Source organism: Sander lucioperca, chromosome 13 (assembly GCF_008315115.2).
Source record: "Sander lucioperca isolate FBNREF2018 chromosome 13, SLUC_FBN_1.2, whole genome shotgun sequence".
In the NCBI taxonomy this organism is placed as follows: domain Eukaryota; kingdom Metazoa; phylum Chordata; class Actinopteri; order Perciformes; family Percidae; genus Sander; species Sander lucioperca.
Genome location: NC_050185.1, coordinates 1,421,057 through 1,441,277, shown reverse-complemented (window position 1 = coordinate 1,441,277; position 20,221 = coordinate 1,421,057). Strand labels below are relative to the sequence as shown.

Genomic DNA, 20,221 nt, shown 5'->3' with positions numbered 1-20,221 from the left:
GAAAAAGCCATTACTGCTCAGCCTGGAGGACTGATGCACATCATAGCAAGTTCAGACTTGTCAGTCCCATTGACCTGCGCAGGGCTTAACAGTGGAATAATAATGGCACTGCACGCCAATTTCGAGAGGGACAGGAGCAAAACTGTGATGTGTTTTTCATCTGCAACACAAGCTCAATTGTGCAGGCCGGCTTCCATGTAGTAATATGTCTATTGATCAAAAGAAATAACGACCTGTGACAGTGTAACACACAGCAGAAAGATGGGATTGTTACTGATTTATTCTTCATTCTCTGATTGCTGGCATTCCAGCCTGAGATTACCGACAGGGCTGGACGCTGTCCATCGTCCTGAAGCAGGACAGCAGTGAAGGCTCAAAGTCTGGACAGTGCACTACTCGAATGGAATTGTCAAGTACTTCAACTAGAACTCAAAATGTAGTTATGTAACATTTCTAGTTATTAGGCTAAGTACATAAGAAACATAAACATTTTTGCTCCAAATAGGTGAGATTACGCCGACATTCATCCAAGAAGATGAATCTGAAGGTGTGGATTCATCAAAGCAATTCTCTCTCTCTTTCTATATATATATATATATATATATATATATATTCCGGACGGAAAACGCTCCTGTGGGTTGTATATTCTGCCACCGCTGGGGGGGGGGGGTCATTTATGAAACACATTAGAGAATAAACAGCCTATGTATATCATCGTATAGTTGGAGGACTTGTTGGCTATTCAAGAAATCACATTTTATTCATGGTCATCAATTCGGTTGACTTGCTTCGTCTGAATTCAATAGTGAAGGAAATTATTATTATTATTTTTTTTTTTTTTTTAAATCACAAATGTAGGATTGATTATTTCATTTTGTGACCACGGACCTGTGAATGCTCTAGTTGGACATAGTACCTTAGCCTAGGCATCATTGGGGTTGCAGTTTTTAGTCTGACCTCAAGTCTGTCAGCAAGAAAAGCCTGGATCAATCATGGTGTCTAGACAGACTTCCCTGTCACTTCCTTTAAACTCATTTATTTCACCACACAATGTGAAAGCGGAACAGCAACACTTAACCCATCAAGTGTTCACACTGCTCCCATGCCCCAAACCTTTCACACATCACATCGTGCCAACTCTGGTATCAAAGAAAAGCTCTTCCTTTAGCCATTGTTATTATTGCTCTTGTTACATTGGACATTCCCTGACAGCACTTGAAAGCAACATAAATCCTTCAATGTCCAGTAAGCCTCTTGAGGGCGGGAGGAGGGGGAAAGGTCACCGCAAACAATCTTCCATCTCGAGGCATTGCTAGTCCATCCATTTCCCCAACCCGCAGTATTAACTGTAGGTTGTTTTTTCACCTGCGACATCCTCCCTCAGTTCTCAGCACACACTGCCTTGTCTCTCTTTCCAGAAACACACTTTTCCCCCTCCTTCCACTGTTAGTTCTGCGCCGTCACACAACAATTAAAAGCGCTAAGTCTCTCGTTAACAGCTGCTAAAGATTAGCAAGAGTATCGCTTCTGAATTGAGTGTTTTCCAGAGACTAATCCTCTGAAATCCCCCCTCTTTTTCCAACGGCGGGAACATGATAAAACAAACAGCACTTCAACCATGTCTCTGTTACCCCCACACTAAAACACTTAAATTAAAGCCTGCAGGTAACAGGCAGGCAGCGCTCAACTTTCGGGGTAGCAGCAGCGGCAGCAGGACAATAATGTGAAAGAGGAAAATATGGACTCACCTGAGAAAGACCGTCTCTCCTTGTCGGACGGTGATATTGTCCATCACTTTGTTGTCGGATTGAGAATCCCCTTGGCTGCGGACTGGCAACCCTGCAGGCACAAGAAGCAAAATCCTCAGAGAGAGAAGAACTGTGCATTTGGAAAAAGCGACAAAGTATCCCCGGACAGACATCGTCTTCAGCCAAGAAGAGGTGTAGAAAAAAAAAAAAGATCCCACAGCGAGAGAATGAGTCCGTTTTTCTTCCCGTGGAGATTATTTACCGCCAGTTCATTAGCGTTAATCCAAATCTCCTCGCCAGGTAGCCGCGGTGTGCAGGGGGGGAGACACACTCACCCTATCCGCCTGCACTGTTAGCGCTTGGTTTTAATCACGAAAAGAAACAAGAATCCCTTTCTCACGGCTGCTACTGTCCCTGTGATTTGACCAAGTTCTTTAACATAAGAAGTAATGTAAGAAGGTATTTAAACTGTTATTCTGCAGCCTAACTATGCCAAGAAACTAAAACTAGGCGAACTACAAAAAAGGCACGAGAGTCATATTTAAGAGAGAGAGAGATGCAAGTTAGTGATTGGCGTCGGTTGTCACTGAGTTGTCCGCCGGTGCTGTGCGTTATCCGCCTGGCTACGTCACAGACGGACAGGTGGGTAGTGATGAGAGCAACATGGACTAAAGATGTTATTCTTAATTATGATAACAAAAACAAAACAACACATAGGATTGTCAACCTATTAATTTCATATCCAATTTTCTAAATCTCGGCAGCTTTCACTCACTTCAGAATTGGATTTTTTTTTAGTCTGTCCACATTATTAATAATAAGAAAAGTATTTATATAGCTGATGTACTGCAAGATTTTTTCCAAGGACATGTGATTATATAGCCTACATTCCATTTCACATTTTCTTTGTATAGTAATTTCTGTATTTTGTATTGTTTTCTTTTTTCTCTTTATGTATTGAAGTGCCTTTCTTCTTGAGTTTTTTTTTTATCATTAAGTAAGGTTGTAATGTTCTTTGGATGAAAATGAATATCTTTTTTGATATGTTTTGTAAGTGCGATGCCGGTTTGTTCAAACACTGCATAACATATTTGTAAAGTTTGCAAATAAAAAAAAAAAACCATGGACTCATGTTTGCATCAAATGTACAGTAGCCTCATAAAAAACATGGGCATATGAAAATGTAAAGCAGTAAGTCTCTGCTTTGGAGTATAGTGCTTCATGGATGACATGTACCTATGCCTCTGGTAGTAGTTAAAGGTGCTCTAAGTGATGCTGGGTGACGTTACTTCTTGTTGAAGTATTGTCAAACAAAACTGAGGATAGCTCGCCCCTCCCTCCTCCTCACCCCGTCCCCTCTCCCTACCCCTAAATCCTTCTTGTCGGTTATTGGCTGGAACGCTGGAACTCTGTTTGTTATGTTTGGTGGTGCAGGTTGGCGCAGTTTGTTTTTGTTAGTGTTTGTGGAGCCTGGGCTGTCTACAGAGACCGCGTTTTTTACAGTGTGTTCAGGGGACAGGCAGCTAGCAGATAGTGAGGAGATGTTTTTTACAGTGTGTTCAGGGGACAGACAGCTAGGAGATAGTGAGGAGATGTTTGCTCTATGTGACAAAAAATGTTGTAGCCTAAAAAAACGCGTGACATCGCTTAGAGCACCTTTAAACAGGGAGTGTTTAGTTATTGTTCAAACTGGGCCATTTTAATCTCGAATACTGATTACAATCCTATATTACACAATCCGCCAGATATTGTTGAACATATAGTACTAGTCAAAAGTTTGGACTCCCTTCCCATTCACTTGAATGACAAAGTGTGTCCAAACTTTTGACTGGTATATATATTCTGCACTGTATATTTATTAATTTATTTATTACACCTCCTTGTGACCTGTGCAATATACCATTTCTTATTCTTCTGCATCTTATTCATCTGTATATCTGCATATATATTCCTACTCATCTCTATAGTACTGTTATTCCTATGTTTCGTATTTTTTAAGATGTTTGTATATTCTATTCCTATTTAATGTGTATTTGTCTTATCTGCTGTGTTGCCTTTGAGCTGCTGTAACAGATAATTTCCCCCAATGTAGGATCAATAAACTCAATCTTATGTTATCATTTGAATCCCTCTGTTGGTTATGTTCTGGATTTACACGATGTTAGGAAATAGTCAAAACATGTATATCACAATTTCCAAAAGTCCAAGTTGACTTATTCAATTGCTTGTGTTATCCAAACAATAATCCAAAACCCCTGCATGTTTAGTTTTCTATCTCTGACCAATACCATGACAACCAGCAAAACAAAAAAACAAATTTAAGAAGTGGGAAGCAGATATCTGTTTTTCTTAAAACATGACTTAACTTAATAGATAATCAAAATAGTCTCTGATTCATTTTTCTGTACCAACTAATTGAGTAATCAACAAGCTCTAAATGGCAATGCTCTATGTCTAAACCTTTAATAAAACAGAATAAAAAAGAATCACCGGAGAACGAAAAACAAACTCCACAAAAAACAATTCGATACGCAAACTGCTTTTGCAGCCAAAGGAGTGGGAGTTTCCTGAACGCACAGCTCAGTCTTTGGCTTTCTAAATGTAGGATGTCACTGACAATGACACAAACATTAAACTGTCAATACAATGTAGAAATGGTGATAAAGTTATAAGCTATATAGTGTTGTTATGTATCACTTTATGTCAACGCTGCGTGCATGTATTCCTTAGATAAAACATGGAAGCATGTCTTATTAATAGCTGCTTTAAGACAAGTGGTAGTTAAACCAAAGCAGAGAGCTCCATGCTGTGTCGTTATGGATGATGCTGCCATTAAATATCAATATTCCTCATTCACATCTCTATTCTTATTATGGAGCAACACATCACATTGAAAAAAAGATGTTATAAACTCAGACGTTGAGTGGCTGAAATGCTCTGCCTTTGTCTCTTTCGCACACATCATGCATGTATTCTAATTCACACTATTCATTTCCAATTCCTGTTCAACTCATTTCCAGTCTGAAGCCATGCTGCTTGTAATAGAGGCATGAATATATGCAAAGGTCAGCCGAGCATTCTGCACTGGTGAGCCTGCGCTTCACATTTACTGATTTGTGTTGGCGATGTGTCTCCTTTTTATATCTGTCGGCTGTTTGCTGCGTGCACCGAGCATCGGGCCCGTCTCTGGCTCTCTCTTCGCAATCAATGCTTGATTACTCTGATTTCTTTTTAACAACCTCTGAGGAGTCTGTCGTCTGCAGTTCATGAAGTAAGCTATAATAAACAACTTTGGTGGTATGAAAAGGGTTTGAAAAAAAAAAGCCCAACATTTGCTTCAAAAGAGTGGACCATGACAGCGTCCCAGTTTTAGAATGTGGATATCACAGGCGGTGCACGGGACCCCGAGAGACAACGCATGAAAACCGGGCAACATGAAGAACAGGGTTCATTCTCGTGACATCTGTGAGCTGTGTTCATTCTACAAAAACAACGCATTGTCTCTCAGGCTCACACAACACGGCTACAGACCATCAGGTAGCAGTAGGATTGGGCATCGAGAACCGATTCCTACCTGGAATCGGCTCAAAAATTACAATTCCAGTAGAATCGTTTCTTGATTGGAATCGTTTGGAATCGTTTAGAGGATTTGGTTTCAAATCCGATCATCGTTTCCCAATTTAATATGCACAAGTTTTGGTTTCTGTAGCGGCCAGGCGCTTGTGGTGTTGCAACCATGGAGCACAGTAAGCAGCGCTCTAGCGTGATTTATTTTACGTTGAAAAAGCCCTGTCAAACTGCAAACCACCATTGAATCAAAATAAAACTTTCCTCTTACTTGTGAAAATAGGCATGTGACCCGTTTCAACTCCACCCCTCAAAGAATCGGAATCGAGAATCGATAAGGACCAGAATCGAAAGGAAGAATCGGAATTGGAATCAGAATTGTTAAAATCCAAATGATGCCCAAACCTAGGTAGCAGCAGCTTGGATTCCCCTCGAAAAATAAAAGCACCTGGACACATATACTTACCATAAAGAGCACTACTCAAAGCAGGCGTAAGCTGTGCCACAAGATAATGTTGAGACAAAGGGCAATTGCATGAGAGAAGTGAGGGGTGTGCCTAATTGTACATTATCTCAGTTTAGTGTCCTCCACAGGGAATTGTGAAGTATGTGATGCTTGACACGAGAAATAGAAAACTACTGCAAAGTATGCTTCATGAGCATGCATGTGAACTGAACAGACACTTCTAAGCCAATGAGTCTGATGATGTCTGTCTGACAATTAACTGTCATGTCAATTGTAAAACTCTGAAGCTATATGTGGTTTGTAGCGCTTATCTCTATCTTTATCTGTCTCTGATGTGTCTCTAAATGGCTGGCTAGCAACTATTGTTGCATCTCTGTCTCTATCACTTCATCTCTCTCTGCTGCCTGCAGAGAAAATGAGGGGGAAAAGCTCAAAATGTAGGCTATTGATTTTGAGCCATTTCTTTCTTATTTTATATTTCTCGATCTTTGTTTTTCATTGACAGGAACTGAGTGCTGTTTACAGTTTAAGTTTGCACCACTGAGTCACAATGGCATTCAGAAGACCGAGAATTTGTTTCATGGAACCCATACAACATACATCCATGCATCCATGTTATATTTGGGCATTTTGGTTCAACCAAACCCATATTTCTGATGTAAAAAACTTTGAAAAGGAAAATTTGATCCGAGGACAACACAAGGGTTGAAGGTTTATCTTTGACTTTGTGTATTGCCACTTTGCTAAGGCCTTAGCACACATGCCGGACAGAGCCATCCTCTTGTGACAAAGACATTGTCTTGGATATCAGCATTGTGACCAATTAGTCACTATAACCAATATCCAGGCCGTCCTCACCCAGAAATCGACCGTAAAGGTCAATTGTGCCATAATGACACATCTTTACGTTTGACGCTGAGCGGCGACCTCTAGTGGCTGTAGTAATTATCATGGGAGAAAACAAGGAAGTGAGGTGACAAAATTGCCAAAATACGTGTAAAGCTTTCTCTGTAGCCTACGTAAGTGGCCTGATGTTTATACTTGTGCGTTGGTGTGTGCATCGATCTCTTTAGGAGAATAGCAGGGCCGGCATGTGTATGTGTGTGTGTGTGTGTGTGTGTGTGTGTGTGTGTGTGTGTGCGTGCGTGTCTGGGTGGGGGGTGGGAAATGAGTCGGGGGGGAAATGCAACGCTACCAAGCCATGGCCGAGCCACGTGCATTTCACAACAACTAGGTGTTTAAAACTTTGGTCATTAAGTTAAATAGAGAAGTTGTGGGGTGGCCTCTAGCTCACCCAGTAAGAGCGTTTCCCCTATGTTGGCTGAGTCCTGCAGCGGCGCGTGTTCGAATCAGACCTGCTGCCCTTTGCTGTGTGTCATCCCCCATCTCTCTCCCCCTGTCATGCCTATCCACTGTCTCTATGTAATAAAGGGAAAAGCCCCAAAAGATAATCTTAAAAAAATAGAGCAGTCATACGCATATGAATAGTGGCTCTGTAACAGTTTTTTTTTTCACTTTATTTATTAGAACAATGCACATTAATCAACATTTCTACGGATGCGTCAGTGTTAGCCAGACGGCTAATTGCCAACTGTAGTCCTATAGTTAGAATGCCTGTCTTTATGGTGGGAGGAAACCGGAGCACCCAGAGGAAACCCACGCAAACAAGGAGAGATCTACCTCTGCTCGGACCAAGGATTGAACTCTGCCAGTGGCTCCATGCTGTGCGGCAGCAGTGCTAACCACTGCTCCACCGTGCCGCGTTGAATAGAGCGCTCATATATGTCGTTTTAGGAGTCACTGACAATCGACCTATTCTGTCTTTTAGGTATGAGGGCATTTTGGCAATCTCACAGTAATCAATAGTACTGTTTACTGTACCCTGATGTCTTTTCAAATGCTGCCTTTTACTTTCATTTAGAATTGATAAAAACAATAAAGACTTTAAAGGAAAGCTGCATGTAGAGCACCTGATTTCGGAACTTTAATACCAGACGTGTGTCAGACGTTGTTGGGTGAACATACAGATGCTTGTTTTTATGTCTGTGGTGTTTTTTAATGTTACCTGTTGACTGTTGGAGCAGACGATACAAGAACATTTTCTGTGTGAACAGACTTTAAAGTTTGATCTTATCTTATGGCTATTTGGGTTGTGCATTATGTCATTTGTGCAATACGTAGGTTATTGAGGTTGTGCAATATGTTAGTTGTGCAATTTGTAGGCTATTGGGGTTGTGCAATACGTTAGTTCTGCAATTCGTAGGCTATTGGGGTTGTGCAATATGTTGTGCAATACGTAGGCTATTGGGGTTGTGCAATATGTTGTGCAATACGTAGGCTATTGGGGTTGTGCAATATGTCAGTGCATTGTGTCATTTGTGCAATATGTAGGCTATTGGAGTAGGGCAATAAGTTAGTTGTGCAATATCTCATTGTGCAAGGGCTGTGCTACACTTATTGCGTAGAATGCAGCCGACAGGGTTGATCAATTAAAAACTGCCACTTAAAGGAGAAGTTAATGTGCTGACTATATAGGTACCTGTCTAATGTATATGAGAGCATGTTTTGTGTTGCATGAGAGTATGTGTTGAGAGATGCTTATTTTCTGTATTTTGTGTTGTCTTTGTAAAGCTGGGAAACGGACAGAGTCCAAAACTAATTTCCCTTCGGGGACAATAAAGTATATCTTATCTTATCTTATCTTATCTTATATCTTATCTTATCTTAACAGTTTCTGTATCATTAGATAAGTAAAACATGTATCTCTTGTGAAAAAGGCGATGTTTCTATTGTTGATCAATACAGTACTTATAATGCCTGTAATAAAATGTGAGAGGGTGAAAAAACTGCTTCTCTAATAATCACTTTTACTTCATGCTTGCTTGCGTCAGCCCTAATTCCTCTAGGTCCTCTGTCTGTCAGCAGTCTCATAGCAGTGTCCTCTTTCTATTCCCATTCATAGCATGACAACCCCGCTGAAAAAAAAAGTCAACGTGAAATTATTCAGCCCCTGTGCTCACAACTGCTGCTACTTTCCATCCATTTAATCCCAGCATTTACCAGTGCTTTTCAATGCCCAATATTTAGCCTTTCAGCACTTTTACCTCCGTTTGTCACACTGTAGAAGGCAGGTAATGAAGTCATACAAATGTAAATCACATCAAGAGCTGCAGCCGAAAACACATTACTGGTGAACATATATTTTGGCTTTTTTTTTTTGGCATTTTAGGCCTTTATTTGTATAGGACAGCTTAGACTTGAGAAGGGATAATGAGTAAAGGGGGGAATGACATGCAGCAAAGGGCCGCAGCTCAGAGTCGAACACGCAGCCGCTGTGTCGAGGAGTAAAACTTTATATACAGGCGCCTGCTCTACCAGGTGAGCTAACCTGGCTCCCACATTTTGGCTTTTTAATGCAATACAGGTTTTTATCATTTTGGCTGTTAATAAACTCTAAAATAATGTCCTTTATGTTCAGGTTTCCTAATCTTCTGGTTGAGGTATCCACACGGTGGGAATGATAATAGGTTTTAATTAGTTTGACTCCCAAGGTGCAAGTTAGTCATTTGTGTCTGTGCCTGAAAGGCCTCAACAAGCTCTGCCTGGCCAATAAATGTCAAAATCCATTATAAATCTGAATATGACAAACCTGCATTCATTACTGGATGGAACTCAAGGCCTTTCTGACTTCAAAGTACATTGACCACGTTCTGCAAGAGCATCATTTGGTAAAAAAACGATCAAGTGTTCTCTAAACTGCAGACTCAAATTGTGAAAACATGTCATATTTTGTTTATTTGGCAATATCATATGAAACATATGGAAACCATACTGTATCTATATCTTCCCCACCAGCTCTAAGCATTATATTATGTGGCTGGAGGAAGTGGGTGTGCTTCAGGCTTGACAGCATTGAAGCTATTTTATAGTCCAGGTCTTGAGAGGGACAGAATGAGATGTCACCATCCAGAACAAGGAGCCTCCAGGCTCCACATTCCCGGGAAGCTATACACTCACGTCATTTGACTTGCTCGGAGCGCTGCAGCTCATAATCGAGCTTCCACCTCCACACAGACTATAAATGCCACTGCTCTGCAGCCCTCCGCATCTCAACTCAATGAAGTTGTCAATTCAATGAATGAGGTAAAGCCTCTTTTGGTGACATCTAATGTTCCCCATCTGAACCTTAGTCAATCACTCACAACCATTCGTTCAAAAAGCTACGGAAAGTTAAAAACTGTAATTCATAAGCATTTCACGTTGTTTATTGCTGTATTCACTACATTGACGGCCGCTGTATGAGAATGTGACTCGTACCATACCGGACTTTCAAGCCAGAGAGCGGAGTTAGCTACCCGGGGAAAACAAAATCCAGGAACTTTAATCCAGGAAATGTGTGTTCCTTAGGAGTGTTTTAATCCAAACCACAACCTTTTTCCTAATCTTAACTAGTCGTTTTGGTGCCTAATCTTAACTTTCGTGGCGGCAAAGTGCTCATATTTTGTGGACTAAATTTAACCGTAATGTCTGCTCACAGTCACCTATTTTCGGGCAACTGAACCACCACCGCTGATACAACGGAGGTCTGTAGCCCGCGTCACAAAGCTCTGTAGCAGCTTAAACAACTAGCAACTGCTGCTCTGCTACGAGCTCGTAGCCAGCCGGCGTCACATGACCAGCCGGCATCACACGACCAGCCAGCAATCTCCTAATTTCGTCGGATATCATACGTTTTGGTGTGCATACATTTTCATACGATATCATGACAATGCGTTACAATTTGGATTAACACATGCTAAGGCAGTAAATGGGGATAGCAAAATCAGTCACCTAAATCAGAGATGTTCAACAGGGGGTCCGAGACACTTAGGGGGTCCTTAGAGTTTCTGCGGGGGGGGCCCAAGTAATTAATTGTGGTAATCTGTCTGAAAATATCCATAAACATGAGTCCAACATGTTATTAGCAAGGATAAATCAGCCTATTTGTGATTTGTTTTTAAATTTACACAACATTGATGAAAGGTTTATCAGCCTGTGGGTAAGGTAGCCACACAGATACAGTTAAGCTTAAGGATTCACTGTGCATGTATGTTTAACATTAAAACATAATGTATAAATATATGAATATAATGATAACTTTTATTTATATAGCGCCTTTCAAGAAACCAAATATTTCAATTATTATTTTAATAGCTTACTATTGTATGCACCATAAAAAGGTATGTGTAAAGGCTTTAGGCTACCCTTGAAGTTATTGGAGGCCCAGTTTATTATGCAGCTTAATATTATACAATATGTAGGTCTCAGCCAAGGGGTCCTTGACTAAAAAAAACGTTGAAGAGCTCTGACCTAAACACATGATTTAAACATTATTTATTGTAATTTCTTTTTCAATTTTGGTTGCGTTAAGCTAAGTACAATTAAAAAAAATGCTTCTTTTAAAGGCCGAACGGCAAAAGTAATCTTACAGCCCAATTTTATGGAGCTAAAAGAGTCTCAATAAAGATAAATGCACACACTACATTCACATATGCACACACAGGATTCATACATGCACACACATGATTCATAAATACACACACAGGATACACAAATGCGCACAAAATTCACAAATACACACAAAATTTAAAAAGCACAGAAGATTCACAAATGCATACAAAATTCAGAAATGCACACAAAATTCATAAATGCACACACAATTCAGAAATGCAAACAACATTTACAAATGCACACAAGATTCAGAAATGCACAGGACAAGATTCAGAAATGCACAGGACAAGATTCAGAAATGCACAGGACAAGATTCAGAAATGTTTTTCTGATGCACACACAAATATATCTTGATTTACAAACTGCTTGCGGTCTGTGAACTTCACTGCATTTGTGTGTGAATTTTGAGACTGCCCTGACTTGGCTCGACACACAAATGCCTTTTTTTAAACAGGGAATGATCTACAACCAATCAGATATCTCCCTTGTTTTAGCCAATCACAAGAACACACCCCACGTGGGGGATTGTTTACTTATAAGCCAATCACATGAACGCGTTCACACAGCGCTATATGAATGGGGGTGGAGTCATCCATTCTCGTAGTAATTCACCTAATGTTTTGCTCAACTTTAGGAGCTCCACACAGTCTGACGAGAAAGCGGCAAACTCCATACCCAGTGAAAGTCACTGTTTCTTGGTTATTGGACGACCGGGGCTCGGGGCTCCGGAGCTGGCTGGCTGCCAGCTGCCGGCATAACATTTCGTATATTTACAATTTGAATTTCATCACGCCACTTATAGAACATCTACCCCAAAGTCTTATAAAGCTAACTATGTTGTCCAATTTCAATTTAATGCATTTTTGTGAACATTAGGGGTCTCCTTAGGAGGAGCTGCTAGCTAGGCTAGCTTTGTGTCCCATTTAATCCTATGGGAAAGATCGTTGCTACACTTTCGGCATAATTTTCGTATATTTACAGTTTGAATTTCGTCATGCCACTTATAGAACATCTACCCCAAGGTCTTATAAAGCTACCTATGGTGTCCGATTTCAATTTAATGCATTTTTGTGAACATTAGGGGTTTCGATTCAGAGGTCTAAGAGGAGGCTAGCTAGCTCTCATTGATAGAGCTCCATCCAGCCGCAGGCTCTATCAATGAGACTCACGGACAAGAGGCGTTTATTTCCCCGATCGTTTGTTTAAATAACTCAACACACATATTCATTATGAGATTAACTGGAACCTGTGGTAAGAGATTGCGGGCGTAACAAGCTCGCTGACCGCGCTCTCACTCACACACAGCGGCCATTTAGCAGGAAGAGAGGAGCTGCAGGCCCTGGAGCTCTGTCAGGGCAGCGGCGTTTGGTAGTCCATTAACCCAAAAAACGGTGACTTTGCGCGGGCATGGAGTGCCGTGGGCTGCCAGCCGTGACGAAGCTCCATCTTCCTTCCAGCAGGCCGGGCGGCGAGGCAGCAACACAGGCAGCACTGGCCGCTGAACTCCCGACACACAGTCGGACAAAATTTGCAATTAGCCATCAATTTTCATAAAACGGCTCATATTTGACCTCTACATAGTTGATTTCTCGCCTAAAATGTTGTCAGAAGTGAATTTAATGATGAATAAGATGGTGAAAATTGTTAAAAATGTCCCATTGTTGGTTGTTGCTCTGTCTGCAAGTTCCGAGTTGGCAGTGGGCGTGACTTATAAGTTCGACCAATGACTCCTACACCACATTCATATAGCGCTGTGTGAACGCGTTCATGTGATTGGCTTATACGTAAACAATCCCCCACGTGGGGTGCGTTCTTGTGATTGGCTAAAACAAGGGAGACATCTGATTGGTTGTAGATCATTCCCTGTTTAAAAAAAGCATTTGTGTGTCGAGCCAAGTCAGGGCAGTCTCAAAATTCACACACAAATGCAGTGAAGTTCACAGACCGCAAGCAGTTTGTAAATCAAGATATATTTGTGTGTGCATCAGAAAAACATTTCTGAATCTTGTCCTGTGCATTTCTGAATCTTGTGTGCATTTGTAAATGTTGTTTGCATTTCTGAATTGTGTGTGCATTTATGAATTTTGTGTGCATTTCTGAATTTTGTATGCATTTGTGAATCTTCTGTGCTTTTTAAATTTTGTGTGTATTTGTGAATTTTGTGCGCATTTGTGTATCCTGTGTGTGTATTTATGAATCATGTGTGTGCTTGTATGAATCCTGTGTGTGCATATGTGAATGTAGTGTGTGCATTTATCTTTATTGAGACTCTTTTAGCTCCATACAATTTAGTTTAACCTCAATAGGCATGCATAAACGAAGGTATCGACATAATCGTGACATGACACTGTCATAAACCTTATAAACAAGTCATAAACGTTTATGACTTCTGTCATTAAGTGTCATTCGGTTTTTGTCATGACAAGTTGACATTGTTTGGGTTGTCTTGATTATAACAACTTGACATTAAATTAGTTTGGGATGTCTTTGTAATGACAACTTGACATTAACCAGGATGACATTACCAGAAGATGTATTTTTCATGACAACTTGACATTAAATTTCTTTGTCCTTATTAAGACAACTTGACATTAAACAGGATGACATTATGTCAAGTTGTCATGACAAAGATATCCTCTGGTAATGTCATCCTGGTTAGCAGGTCTTTAACGACAATATCGCTTCAATGTACACATATTTAATCAGTGGTTTTGTCACCAACAACAACACGTTGCTCAGCTTTGTTCCAGTAAGTTATGCACCGTAATAACGTTTTAAAAAATCAGCAGAATATTCCGGAAATGACGTAGTAATTACCGCTGGTGGATAGGAAAGATACAAATACATAATATTCGTAATATGATGTTTTTGTCTAACGTTGTATATGAGGATTTAAACAATAAAGATAACAATAATAATAAAATACAGTTTCATGTATTTGTCTCATGTACTGTTTGCTCGGTCGGCCGGCGTCAATCTGTAATGGAATGAAGCCCATTCACGGCAGACAGCAGAAGCCTAGGAGTCGAACATGTCCTCCCACCCACCCTGGAAGAACTACAAGTGCACTTGCTTTGTAACAGGTTCTGGGGAGCGTCTATATTGGGAGTTGTAGTTTTTGAATATATTGGTATATTTCTCATAAGTAGAAGTTGGCAGTGTATAATTTTGGATACACCCTGGGGTTTTCTGGGATGGGGAACACACTGGTGTCATCAGATTTTAAAAATCTAATTGTTAAACAGGTGAAAATAGCTTATTACCATTTTTGACAGTGCTTACAGTGGGTAAACTTTGGGTAAACATATCTACATGACAGCTGAGGTCCAGAGCTTTCTATAACAGCTGGTCTTATGTGTGTAGCACCTTCTATAACAGCTGGTCCTATGTGTGTAGCACCTTCTATAACGGCTGGTCCTATGTGTGTAGCACCTTCTATAACAGCTGGTCCTATGTGTGTAGCACCTTCTATAACAGCTGGTCCTATGTGTGTAGCACCTTCTATAACGGCTGGTCCTATGTGTGTAGCACCTACTGTTGCTAAATGACAAGCCTTCAAACATGTACTGGGTTCAAGGTTCAGAGGTCAATATTTCAAAGCAGGAGTAATGTATCCTCTTCAGACTGATATATGTTACTCTCCAGGTTGAGACCTTTTCAACGATGTGTTTGCTATAGTCCTACGACAAAGTTTTAATTTTTACATATCATGGAGAGCACTTTGTAGGCGATACTTTATTGTCCCCAGAGGGATATCTGCCTTGAGTTCAAATGCTTCACACATAACAATTGACATATTGTTTTATCATACAGCTGACATATACTTACAATAAAAAACAACATAAACAAAGTGATATGTAGCCAGACTGAAGCACATCACACAGCCACAATCTATTGCTCATCTTTCACAAACAGTGACAAGAGCAACCAACACACAACCCTATATGCATTATATCATGAAGCTATTGTAAAACCCCTGCAGCCTCAATCAACATTATTTAAAGTTTATTTGAGGTAGGTCCAAATTAGGCCTATAGTTCAGAAATATTTAGTTTACATTGGGGTATACCCATATCTTCTGCCAGAGGATAAGAGCTCTTACTTGGCATGGAGAATAAAGATCAGACCATATTGTCTGTGCTTGCCTGGAGAGACAGTCACCTGACAAGTAAGCTTTAAATGAGATGTTTTTAGATATTGTCATGCTTTCTGACATATTAATATGCTCTGTACTGCAGCCTTGTATAACATAAACCCTCTGATTCACCGTGAGTGTCTGCTCTAAATGATAACACACACTTTCAACACGGGCCTTCCAGCCAAAGGTGTTGTCCATATGAACACCAAGGTGCCTATAGGAGCAGAGCTGATGGATTGGTTCATCATTTATGACCTCTGATACCCTCTGACCCATGTCACCACCCTTTCCTCAGTTTGTGAAATGGTTGAATGAGATTGTTGGCATTGCACCACACGTCTCTATTTCAGCAGAATAAGTACTTGTGTCTGTGTGCAGTAGGCTGAGGTAGAAGAGTGCCAAAAATGCCAAAACACATGTTGTATATGTACACATACCCATACAAAGCTATATACATCTTACTCTGTGAACAAAAACCTCGGCAACAATCTGCTTATCCTTTTAATTTCCTGAAAACTAGTCCCTTCTTAATTTTGAAAAGGTAGTCTCAGTAAAGGCTACAAAGGTTAGGATGGCTACAAGCTGTACCCACGGTGATTGATATGAGAATCATCTTCTGAATATAATAATTAATATGTTAGGCCTACCATAAATTATTTCAAAAAAGTCATTTATTTAAACCAACTAATAATGCAGTGTGATGTTAAATCAAACTAAGTCCCACACATAAATATGCTCAAGTTTTTTCCCTTTAGTCTTTGCTATTAACATTCATTAACTGCAAAATTAGAAAATTGCATTTTTAAATAATGATGCATGTAAAATAAAATAAAAAATGCTTCTCTTTGTATATGGGTTAGGGTTAGGGATTTTTATTATTACGGTGCATAACTTACTGGAACAAAACAGGGCAACGTGTTGTTGCTGGTGACAAAACTACTGATTAAATATGTGTACACTGAAGCGATACTGGCGTTAAAGACCTGTTGATCGCTGTCCGATTCTCTGATATGAATGCCCGCATTGCATTGTGGGATATCGGCAGCTCGGCTCATATCGTAGGCTACTACAGCATACTGTAATATTTCACCGGTAATGTGACCAAAATAATATTATCAAAATAAAGAAATGAATACCATGATAACATCTAAATAAATTATGATAGATGTAGCGTTATAGTTTTGAAAATATCAATAAACAACAAAGCAATCCAGCTTCCCTGACCGAAATAGATCGAAATAATAACATTAAAAGAAAAACATATAAACCATGATAAGATCTGGTGAATAAATGTTGATTAAAACAGCTGTTATTGGGCTAAAAATACCAATAATAGAAAAGCTGTATACAGCTTCTCTGCTGCAGCCGACTGGCAGAAAGAGTCGTGCTGTGATCACCAAAGAGGCTTCCCATTGAAATACATTAGTTTAAATAACGTGCTCAGCATCACGAAAAAAACAAGATAAACGTGTCCGTGTACACGAATCAATAAATTAAATTACGTGACCATATCACGAACTGCCGTGGGACTGGGTTGTTTTATTTCTCTGATTCACTGCTTTGTTCTAACGCCGCTGGGCGCTCCCTCTCTTCAGTCTCTTCAGCTTGCTCCACCGCATAACATTATTGGCTATCGGGCGGTTGATGAGGCTCTGTCTAAAACTGCCATTTCGACCAGCTGTTTGTAACATTAAAATCAAATGGATTATGGATTATGGATTTTATTTCTATAGTTTATAGCTGACTTTACCAGCTGACTTCACTATTGGCTGTTGAAAACAGGTCCGGTACGTTCTAAAACCAGCCTCTGCGACTTGAACAGTTGAGTCTCAGCGAAACCATCAGCCGGTTTGAGTCGAGCTGAGACGGACTCGTTCAGACCGCTGCAACTTTTCTCTGCGACGTTCTAAAATGGTTTCGTCTTGCCGCGAAACATTGGTCTGAACTGGGCTTTACAAAAGAAAACGCATGGTACGCAGAATGTTGTTTTGGACTCCCAACCATCCACCCCAACTTCCCCACTATGACCTATAATTCACAATGATGGAAATGTTCCATGCAGCATGCTTTTTTGTATTTGGCAAAGAAAATTTGTAACATCGAAAATTTTGTACAAGAGATTTGGAATTATTTGGGTTTTGATGATAAATAAAGATACCATGCCCAAAAGTAATGAAGTACTAATTGTGAGATAAATAAAGACCACAAGGAGACAACAAGAGTAAAAACAAGACTCCATCTGCTTGATGATGATGATGTCTAACTAAACTAATGGTAATCATGCAGGTCTAATTGGGTGGTTTGAATCAGAGGACCACAGGGAAGAGCTGAAGGCAGTAAGTAACCCTCCTGCTTCAAATCCTGTCGAGATGTCACCGAGCAAAGCACTTAACCTCTAACGCCTCCACTGGAGCACTCTGGGCAGCTTCCCGGCATGAGCCAGTGTCAAGCAGTGCGTCGCTGTGAAAACACATTTACTCAGCACAGTTCTCTACCTCGATGTCAACTGACATTTTGTGGGTGAAGCAGGTTTTTGGGTCTTTAAAAAAACCCACAAGATTTCCAAAGTGCCTGAAGGCAACAAAAGCACCTTTTATCTGTTAATTGGAATGAATGACAGGGAAAAAGAATGACTGACAGAGGAATGTCATCGATGTTTAGTGTGTCGTGATGTCACACTAATCACAGTAATCAGTTTAATGACCACTATTAGGCAATCCTGCACACAAGTCAATCAAACTGGGATGTTAGCTGCTACGGTGTACTTTACATGGAGGACAAGTGATGGGTTCAGTGTGATATCACGCAGAAATCAAACCCATTAGAGTAGAGTAGTAGCAGTTGTACCCAAAATCAGTCAGACTGACCACAAGTGCAGTCCACTTATCATCATGTATCTGTACAATAGACATAATGTAGGTATATATATATATATATATATATATATATATATATATATATATATATATATATATATATATATATATATGCTTATATTTCAATGATGCTATCAAAGCAACTAAATTGTTGCCAATCGATGCCATTGTGTGAGAGAGAGATTCCAAACGGTATGTGCATTAGTGGTTATGAAGAGATTTAGAATTAATTAATTAAGAATTAAGATATGCACCATTACAAATTGAAATTCTTTATATAGTATGATAGGCCAGTTATATTGATTTTGAATGTTTTAGGGGAAGTGGAGCTGAGGCTAAAATGGGGCTGGTTCAAATCCTTACCAGGGTTTCGAAGGCCTTAGCCACTGGGAATTATGTATTTTTAAGACTACAGACTACAGTTACAGTGGGACGGCTCGGTTGGAAACTTTGACGTAGTCATACTGTATTTTCAAATCTCCAGTTTTTAGCACTGACATAATGTCCGGCCCTATGGAATCTGTCTTATAGCCTTTTTAAATTCTCAATTTTGCAATTCCGTCCATGATTCTGTTATCACAGAAACTATTAGGCTCTACATTAATGCTGACATCAGTCTGTGACTGCCCTTGTCAAAAAAAAGACACTTGCCACCGGGCTAAACAACTTTTCTGGGGGGAAACACTGCTTACCTAACCCTAACCCTAGACCAGCTAAATTTCATCTGATTGGTTGATTTTATGTGATGGCTAAAATTAAAATTAGTGTGTACTGCGGTGGTTACAATCATAGGGACAGGGACAGAAACATTGTAAAGCCAAATTTGCATTTTGCTGCTCTAACATACAGGACGATTTCCTTGTTCAGTGTCTGAACCCTTTTTTCCTGTCCTGCAAACCCATCAATTAGGATTTGATATAACAATTGTCCTTTTTATTTTTTTAACTGCCAGTCTGGCATTAAAACAGTGATTCATAGACATAGCAGCGACTGTATACAACAGGTGCTTTGCAACACCTTATTATCATCAAGAACTAACCTAGCTGAATAGCTCATCGATAATAGTGCCATTGGTTGTCTTGACAACAATTGATTGCAAAGTGAAAGAAAGTATTAGATAGGCTAGAAAGAAACCTGTATGCTGTCGGTGCTGAGAATATGACAGGAACAAACTCAATACAGCATCAAGCTTCAACCGAGGGTACCCCCTGATCAGCTGCAGTCTGTGATACCTTTCACAGCGTAATTTACACTTAAGCTGGGAGCCACAGGCCAGATGTGCATGAAATGGATCACGGCGGTGTTCTGGACAGCGAGTTAAACGGTTATCTCTGCCGCTCTGCACTGTGATCCCTCTTGATGACTTCCAGATGGTCAGACTCCATCTTTAAGACTCTCTTTGTCCACAAGGGAAGCCGGGGTAATGAGCTCTTAGTCATTGGCTTTAATGAAATATCACGTTACAGACTGAAGGGAGTAATGCGGCGGGAGGATCTCAACGAGGAAGTCAGCCAAACACCTCGGCCTACTGTATGCAGCGAAACGCTGAGAATGCCTCTGGAAAAATCTCGACGATTTGAAACACTTGGTAAATAATTCACACATTAATCACACATTTCTACCCGAGTAGAATTAAGCTCACAGTATAATTGGACCTCAAGAGAGTCTGGCGAGAGAAAAAAAGACGACGTGGATGTGTTTCTGCGAGATTTCCCCATTGTATGCAAGTGATTGCATGCCTTAGTAATTGTGCTGGAGCACTTGCAGATGCGCGGACAGGAAACACTTGACTTGGGGTTCAGGCTCTTGGAGAAAAACAATAATTAAGAGAGAACAAACAGTGATGATAACAGCTGTGGGAGGGGCTGGTGGTTGAGTGGCTGTGAAGACGGCCGGTTGTGGTCTGCGAGAGGTTTGCAATTGGCAGCGAATCAAA

General features: G+C 40.3%; 1 protein-coding gene across 5 annotated transcripts in view; it reads right to left on the bottom strand.

Moving 5' to 3' along the window:
- Positions 1-20,221, bottom strand: part of ntm (neurotrimin) — a 519,740-nt gene that overhangs the window by 144,574 nt on the left and 354,945 nt on the right. For 3 of the 5 annotated variants that reach the window (XM_031310843.2, XM_031310845.2, XM_031310846.2), the window contains exon 1: positions 1,749-2,004. In XM_031310843.2, the coding sequence (XP_031166703.1) occupies positions 1,749-1,921 (173 nt within the window). In that variant the 5' untranslated portion in view covers positions 1,922-2,004. The other 2 variants (XM_031310847.2, XM_031310844.2) reach the window with 2 other exon arrangements.